Source organism: Somniosus microcephalus, chromosome 7 (assembly GCF_052327205.1).
Source record: "Somniosus microcephalus isolate GS21.2 chromosome 7, FLI_Smic_1.0, whole genome shotgun sequence".
Classification (NCBI taxonomy): Eukaryota; Metazoa; Chordata; class Chondrichthyes; order Squaliformes; family Somniosidae; genus Somniosus; species Somniosus microcephalus.
Window position 1 is genome coordinate 2,995,531 of NC_140993.1, and position 8,590 is coordinate 3,004,120.

Below are 8,590 nucleotides of genomic sequence, written 5' to 3' on the forward strand. Positions count from 1 at the left end.
TGTTTGATGGGACAGTGTAACGGGAGCTTTATACTTTATCTAACCCGTGCTGTACCTGCCCTGGCAGTGTTTGATGGGACATTGTAGAGGGAGCTTTACTCTGTATCTAACCCGTGCTGTACCTGCCCTGGGAGTGTTTGATGGGACAGTGTAGAGGGAGCTTTACTCTGTATCTAACCCGTGCTGTACCTGCCCTGGAAATGTTTGATGGGACAGTGTAGAGGGAGCTTTATACTGTATCTAACCCGTGCTGTACCTGCCCTGGCAGTGTTTGATGGGACATTGTAGAGGGAGCTTTACTCTGTATCTAACCCGTGCTGTACCTGTCCTGGGAGTGTTTGATGGGACAGTGTAGAGGGAGCTTTACTCTGTATCTAACCCGTGCTGTACCTGCCCTGGGAGTGTTTAATGGGACAGCGTAGAGGGTGCTTTACTCTGTATCTGACCCATGCTGTACCTGCCCTCGGAGTGTTTGATGGGACAGTGTAGAGGAAGCTTTACTCTGTATCTAACCCGTGCTGTATCTGCGCTGGGAGTGTTTGATGGGACAGTGTAGAGGGAGCTTTACTCTGTATCTAACACCATACTGTACCTGCCCTGGGAGTGTTTGATGGGACAGTGTAGAGGGAGCTTTACTCTGTATCTAACCCATGCTGTACCTGCCCTGGGAGTGTTTGATGGGACAGTGTAGAGGAAGCTTTACTCTGTATCTAACCCGTGCTGTATCTGCGCTGGGAGTGTTTGATGGGACAGTGTAGAGGGAGCTTTACTCTGTATCTAACACCATACTGTACCTGCCCTGGGAGTTTTTGATGGGACAGTGTAGAGGGAGCTTTACTCTGTATCTAACCCATGCTGTACCTGCCCTGGGAGTGTTTGATGGGACAGTGTAGAGGGAGCTTTACTCTGTATCTAACCCCATGCTCTACCTGCCCTGGGAGTGTTTGATGGGACAGTGTAGAGGGAGCTTTACTCTGTATCTAACCCGTGCTGTACCTGCCCTGGGAATGTTTGATGGGACAGTGTAGAGGGAGCTTTACTCTGTATCTAACCCATGGTGTACCTGCCCTGGGATTGTTTTATGGGACAGTGTAGAGGGAGCTTTACTCTGTATCTCACCCGTGCTGTAGCTGCCCTGGGAATGTTTGATGGGACAGTGTAGAGGGAGCTTTTCTCTGTATCTAACCCATGGTGTACCTGCCCTGGGAGTGTTTGATGGGACAGTTTAGAGGGAACTTTACTCTGTATCTAACCTGTGCTGTAACTGCCCTGCGAGTGTTTGATGGGACAGTGTAGAGGGAGCTTTACTCTGTATCTAACCCGTGCTGTACCTGTCCTGGGAGTGTTTTATGGGACAGTGTAGAGGGAGCTTTACTCTGCATCTAACCCGTGCTGTACCTGCCCTGGGAGTGTTTGATGGGACAGTGTAGTGGGAGCTTTACTCTGTATCCAACCCGTGCTGTACCCGTCCTGGGAGTGTTTGATGGGACAGTGTACATGAGCTGTAAAAGATAGTTCCCCCCTTAAAGGTATATACATTACAGGAACTACTTTTTACAGCTCATGTATACTGTAGTGCCGCCAGTGACCACACCTGTATATAGCCCTGAGTAGTAATCTGTACAGTTCAGTTCCAGAGTGAGCCACGTTGAGTAAACACCTGTTGTACCGTTCTCCTGCAGTCTGTGTCTTACTACTGACGGACACAACAGGCCCCGAACAACAGCCTCCGGGCCGGGCGTTTGCCCCGAGCGAGGCGGCAGCTGTGGGGCTTTCTCCCAGTGACAGGCCCGGGGTAACGGCTGCCATCTTGAGAGGCTCAGGGGGCAGCAGGGCGCATGCGCGGCCCCCTTGGCCAGGAACCAGGAGGAGAGAATCTTGTCAATTTCTAGCCTGGACTCACAGTGATGGCTTTTGTAAACTCCTTTTACAGGCTGTGAGAAGGGCAGGACCGACACACCGCAAACTCAGACCAGCAACAACAACTTACCTTTATATAGCACCTTTAAAATGTCACAGTAACGCAGTCAGACAATAATCGACACACATACTTTGTTTGTGGTCCAGTGCACTGACACAAAGTTCCTTCACAACTGTAACAATTTTATTACGGTTGCTGTGAAGGCTGCGCTAACTCTGCTCGTACACCTGGTCTCTAAAGGAGACAAAACCGGACTAATGCTGCCGAGCTCAGCTCTCCATGTTTTTCCAGTGGCTGAAGGGTCTGTAACCCTGTCAGGGGCGCCCCTGCCCCAGGACTCAATATCCAGCCCCTCCACCACTGGTGCACTGTGTCTGCAGTACGTACGGTCTACAAGATGACCACGGTCAGGCCATGTGGAGTCAAGGGCCAGGCAGCAGAATGGATGGAAAGATCGCAACAAACTTCCCTTAACTCCAACCCTCTGATTTCTGTTTTGTAGCCAGCTTTTCATCCATTCTGCTGCCTGGCCCTTCACTCCACTCGGCCTGACCTTGGTCATCTTGTCGATCTTACAAACTGTTTATGGATAGCAAGCTGGTCACAAAACAGGAAACAGAGAGTAGGGGTTAAGAGTAGCTACTCAGACTGGCAAAAGGTGGGAAGTGGTGTTCCACAGGGACCGGTGCTGGGATCACCGTTGTTCATAAACGATTTGGACTCGGGAATCAGAAGTACAATTTCAAAGTTTGTCGATGACACCAAATTGGGAGGTAGAGTTAATACTGAGGAAGACAAAATGCAAGAAGACATTAATAAATTTCAGAATGGGCGTGTAATTGGCAAATGAATTTCACTGTAGATCAGTGTGAGGGGGTGTGTTAATGAATGTCACTATAGATCAGTGTGAGGTGGTGTGTTAATGAATGTCACTATAGATCAGTGTGAGGTGGTGTGTTAATGAATGTCACTATAGATCAGTGTGAGGTGGTGTGTTAATGAATTTCACTATAGATCAGTGTGAGGTGGTGTGTTAATGAATTTCACTATAGGTCAGTGTGAGGGTGTGTTAATGAATTTCACTATAGATCAGTGTGAGGTGGTGTGTTAATGAATTTTGAGGCGGTGTGTTAATGAATTTCACTATAGATCAGTGTGAGGTGGTGTGTTAATGAATTTCACGATAGGTCAGTGTGAGGCGGTGTGTTAATGAATTTCACTATAGATCAGTGTGAGGTGGTGTTTTAATGAATTTCACTATAGATCAGTGTGAGGCGGTGTTAATGAATTTCACTATAGGTCAATGTGAGGCGGTGTGCTAATGAATTTCACTATAGATCAGTGTGAGGTGGTGTGTTAATGAATTTCACTATAGGTCAGTGAGGGGGTGTGTTAATGAATTTCACTATAGATCAGTGTGAGGTGGTGTGTTAATGAATTTCACTATAGGTCAGTGTGAGGTGGTGTGTTAATGAATTTCACTGTAGATCAGTGTGAGGTGGTGTGTTAATGAATTTCACTATAGATCAGTGTGAGGGGGTGTGTTAATGAATTTCACTATAGATCAGTGTGAGGTGGTGTGTTAATGAATTTCACTATAGGTCAGTGTGAGGTGGTGTGTTTTGGTGGGAAGAATAAGTAGGCCACTCACTATTTGGACAAGGGGGTGAAATTGGGTTGCTTTGTGCCTCCCACGATATTCAGTGGGAGGTTAGCGGCGGAGGTAGTCGGTAGCTCCCCGCGGCACTGCACTGCCGGCAATGACGTCATCGCCACGCGCAGCACCCTGGCTGCAACCTTGGGTTGCGACCCCTGACCTATCGCTGGACGATATGTCCGACAGGGTATGGGGTCGTTTCTGCAGCCGCGGCGACGCCACTTAAAGGGCAGGTGTCGGGTGGCAACTTTTTATTTTGGCCGACTGCCAGCACCTGCCCCCTTCCCCTTCTTCGGGGTGCCGGCCGCGATCGCACAGCCCGGCGCTCCTCTTGATCCGACAGCCCACTCCCCGGTGGTCCAGCAGGGCCCCGGTGTGTGCAGTGCTAGGCCCCTCCCCTTTAATCAGGGAGGGAGGTCTGCTATGTGCCGATGGGCGTGGCGCTGTTACACGAAGCACCGTGAAATTCACTGGTAGCATCTCAAGAAGGAGAGGAGCACTTCCAGTAGCAGCCTGTCTCCTGCCTGGGGCGCTACCACTGAATTTAATGCGCAGGGGCGCTAACTTTTTCGGGGTGCTAAAATTAGCCCCAGTGACGTTAGCGACCCAAAGGGGGTGCCACTGAATTTCCCCCTAAGAGTCTAAATGAGCTGGAGGAGCAGAGGGATCCAGGGACACCGATACAGAAATCACTAAAAGTAGCGACACACGTTAACACGGCCATTAAAAAAATAGCACTGGGGTACATTCCTAAAGGAGCCTTCTGATCCGTGCCTAGGAGCTCTGAACCATGGCAGAGAGCGGCTGGAACACGTTTCTCACACGCCTCGAGATTAACCCGCACGGCAACTTTGCTGTCAGTGAAGAGAGACAAGAAAGACCAAAGTGCCGTTTGCCCCTCTCAGTGTGGCCCTGAAGGACTGTGTCCAGGCCGGAGTTCTGCTCCCGTCGTACGATCCTCCCCCAGATTGTCCTTTCTGAGCTCTAGCCAGGTGATGCAAAACACTCAGGTGGGAAAGACAAAAATCTACAACAATGTGTTTAAAACAAAGTTGATTTATTGGACATATATCCAGAATATTAAACTCCAGCCCAGTTCCCGGAGTTATTAACATCAGCAGGAACAATCCCCAACTGTCAGAATGAACATGGTTCAGTCCTGGATGTGATTAACAGCAGCAACAACAACAGAATCCACCCCCTGCAGTCACTTGTGAACTCGCTGGTGTGTCAGGACGTGGGATGAACGAGTGAATCCCTTCCCACACACGGAGCAAGTGAACGGCCTCTCCCCAGTGTGAACTCGCTGGTGTACAGTGAGGTCAGATGATCGCCTGAACCCAGTCGCACAGTGAGAGCACCTGAAAGGTCTCTCGTCAGTGTGAACTCGCTGGTGTCTCAGCAGGTGGGATGACTGAGTGAATCCCTTCCCACACACGGAGCAGGTGAACGGCCTCTCCCCAGTGTGAGTGCGCTGGTGTATAGTGAGCTCAGATGACTGCCTAAACCCAGTCCCGCAGTGAGAGCACCTGAACGGTCTCTCCCCGGTGTGAACACGTTGATGGCATGTCAGTTCCCAGGATCTTTTAAAGCACTTCCCACAGTCCGAGCAGTTAAAAGGTCTCTCATCAGTGTGAACTCGCTGGTGTGTCAGCAGGTTGGATGACTCAGTGAATCCCTTCCCACACACAGGGCAGGTGAACGGCCTCGCCCCAGTGTGAACTCGCTTGTGTCTCAGTAGGTGGGATGAATTAGTGAATCCCTTCCCACACTCAGAGCAGGTGAACGGCCTCTCCCCGGTGTGAACACGCTGGTGTGTCTGAAGGTCAGATGACTGAGTGAATCCCTTCCCACACTCAGAGCAGGTGAATGGCCTCTCCCCGGTGTGAACATGCTGGTGCATCAGCAGTTTGGATGAATCAGTGAATCCCATCCCACACTCAGAGCAGGTGAACGGCCTCTCCCCAGTGTGAACTCGCTGGTGTCTCAGTAGGTGGGATGACTGAGTGAATCCCTTCCCACACTCAGAGCAGGTGAACGGCCTCTCCCCGGTGTGAATGCGCTTGTGTCTCGATAGGGCAGAGGATTGGTTGAAGCCTCGTCCACACACAGAACACGTGTACGGTTTCTCCCCGCTGTGAACGGTGCTTTTTGCTTCCATGTTCAGAGCTGGTGATATTTAGATCTTGACGTGATGTTTGGTTTGAGTTTCCTGTCTGTAAATCCTCCCCTTCCAGTGCCCTGTAAAATTAATTTAAAACAGGGAGCGTGAGAGACAACCCACAAGAAAACAAAGGCAGGTTGTGAAATTGAGCTCAATGAATCTGGTCAATTGTGGGGCCGGCACTAGAAAAAAGCTGCCGGATTGACATAAAAACCGAACTGGTTCACTGATGTCCTTCAGGGAAGGGAATCCGCCACCTGGTCTGGGCCTACACAAGACTCTGGCCTCTATGGGAGGAGAGAGAGAGAGAGAGGTGGGTGTGGGAGGGGGAGGGGGCGAAGGAAAGGAACTTTATACATCTGCAACTCGACCAGAACTTTGATAGAACCTCCAAAACCCGCAACCTCCACCACCTAGAAGGACAAGGGCAGCTGTTGTATGGGAGCACCATCACATCCAAGTTCCCCTCCAAGTCACACGTCATCCTGACTCATATATTCATCGTTGCTGGGTCATAATCCTGGAACTCCTTAACGAACAACATTGTGGGAGTACCTTCACCACACGGACTGCAGGAGTTCAAGAAGGCAACTCACCACCCCCTTCTCAATGGGAAGCTGGGGATTGGCAATATTTGCTGCTCTTGCGAGCGACGCCCACATCCCAAGAATGAATTAAAACAAGTCTGTATATGTAAACTGGATTAAAAGCCTGTACAGAAATACTTGTTCCTAAAACAATATTCTTTTACATTGTGCGGACAGTGTCTGTGTAACAACCTAATCTCCCCCAGAATCCACCTCCCTTGACAGTCTCACGTTGGAAATTGTTGGGTCCTCCTGGGCTCAGAAATACTGGGGGTTAAACCCAGCAGCTTCTCCTCTATCTCCACTCCAGCTCAAACTGATGCACCAGGAAACACCTACACAGGCGGCCAGGGACCGACTTCCGCATCCAGCGCCCGCCCTGATACAAGCCGGCTCTGGATTGGCGGCTCTGCTGTGTCGATCCAGTTGTGGTTTCTCCTGTCTGGGGGAGGCGCTGCACCCTGGGTTTCCTGGTGCCGGGACCCTGGCCGCACGTCCGCCGGTCCCAGCCGCTCTGATTCTGATTGAGTTTTTTGATGAGGTAACAGAGAGGGTTGATGAGGGCAATGCGGTTTACAGGGTGTACATGGATTTCCAAAAGGCGTTCGACAAAGTGCCACATAATAGGCTTGCCAGCAAAGTTGAAGCCCATGGAATAAAAGGGACAGTGGCAGCATGGATACGGAATTGGCTAAGTGACAGGAAACAGAGAGTAGTGGTGAACGGTTGAGAGATTTGATAGAGGTGTTCAAAATCATGAGGGTTCTGGACAGAGTAGATAGAAACTGTTCCCATTGGCGGAAGGGTCGAGAACCAGAGGACACAGATTTAAGGTGATTGGCAGAAGAACCAAAGGCGACATGAGGAAAAACCTTTTTACGCAGCGAGTGGTTAGGATCTGGAATGCACTGCCTGAGAGGGTGGTGGAGGCAGATTCAATCATGGCTTTCAAAAGGGAATTGGATAAGTACCTGAAGTAAAGAAATTTGCAGGGTTACAGGGAAAGAGCGGGGGCGTGGGACTAGCTGAAGTGGTCTTGCAGAGAGCCGGCACGGGCTCGACGGGCCGAATGGCCTCCTTCTGTGCTGTAACCATTCTCTGATTCTATAAAATATTAGAAAGTTTGTTCCACAGAAGCATGCGGTTTATCTGCTTTTATTGATGAATTTTAAAAGTCTCTATTAAAACCTGAGCCAGTGTGTTGTAGGACAAAGAGCCTTGTGTCCAATGCGGGGAATAAAGGCCCACAGCCTCCCCGGGCCCCGGGCCCTGAACAAGGGACTGGAGAAACTCGCTGCCCTGCGGATCAGACAATCAGCCGGCGCTAGTCCCGCCCCTCGGGCTCCCCGATTGGTTGGAGGACCCGCCGCCAGCTCGCTCCTCCAGCCCCGCCCACTGGGATCCGTAAGCCCCGCCCCTCGGGCTCCCCGATTGGTTGGAGGACCCGCCGCCGGCTCGCTCCTCCAGCCCCGCCCACTGGGTGCCGCTAGCCCCGCCCCTCGGGCTCCCCGATTGGTTGGAGGACCCGCCGCCGGCTCGCTCCTCCAGCCCCGCCCACTGGGACCCGCAAGCCCCGCCCCTCGGGCTCCCCGATTGGTTGGAGGACCCGCCGCCGCCGGCTCGCTCCTCCAGCCCCACCCACTGGGTGCCGCTAGCCCCGCCCCTCGGGCTCCCCGATTGGTTGGAGGACCCGCCGCCGGCTCGCTCCTCCAGGCCCGCCCCGCTCGCTCCCTATTGGTGGGAAGCTGCCGTCAATCAGGCCGCGGGCCCGGGTGACGTGTCCCCGAGGAGATCACGTGCACCGTCCAAGTGCCGCCGCTCGGTCCGGGGCCTCGCGGACTCTGAGGTTTTTCTATTTCTCTCGATTCTCTCCCGATCCACCCCGCGCCATTCTCCACCCAATCGGAGCGGAGAAAACTCACTTCGCGTCACCGATCGCGACTCTGGAACCGACACCAAGGCCTCTCCCCGGAATGGCCCCGCGCCGACTCCGTCCGGCAGGATCCGAGTGCGCAGGCGCAGCTCCGTGTGCGCATGCGCGGGATCTCGGCTGTCACTCAACCAACCGCCAGAAGAGGTCGCTGGTGAGACCAGTGAAGACTTGCATTTATATAGCGCCTTTCACCACTACCGGACGTCCCAAAATGCTTTACAGTCAATGAAGTACTGTTTGAAGTGTAGTCACTGTTGTAATGTAGGAAACGTGTAAGTCAATTAGCGCACAGCAAGCTCCCACAAACAACAATGTGATAATGACCAGA

At 52.0% G+C, this 8,590-nt stretch overlaps 1 protein-coding gene across 1 annotated transcript in view; it reads right to left on the reverse strand.

Moving 5' to 3' along the window:
* Nucleotides 1–8,345, reverse strand: part of LOC147114462 (uncharacterized) — a 48,262-nt gene extending 39,917 nt beyond the window's left edge. The window contains exons 1-2 of the mRNA XM_085993922.1: nt 8,252–8,345; nt 4,798–5,819 (exon numbers count right to left, since the gene is read on the reverse strand). Of these exons, the coding sequence (XP_085850048.1) occupies nt 4,798–5,739 (942 nt within the window). The 5' untranslated portion in view covers nt 5,740–5,819; nt 8,252–8,345. The remainder of the gene's footprint in view (nt 1–4,797; nt 5,820–8,251) is intronic.
* Between the last annotated feature and the right edge of the window lie 245 nt (nt 8,346–8,590).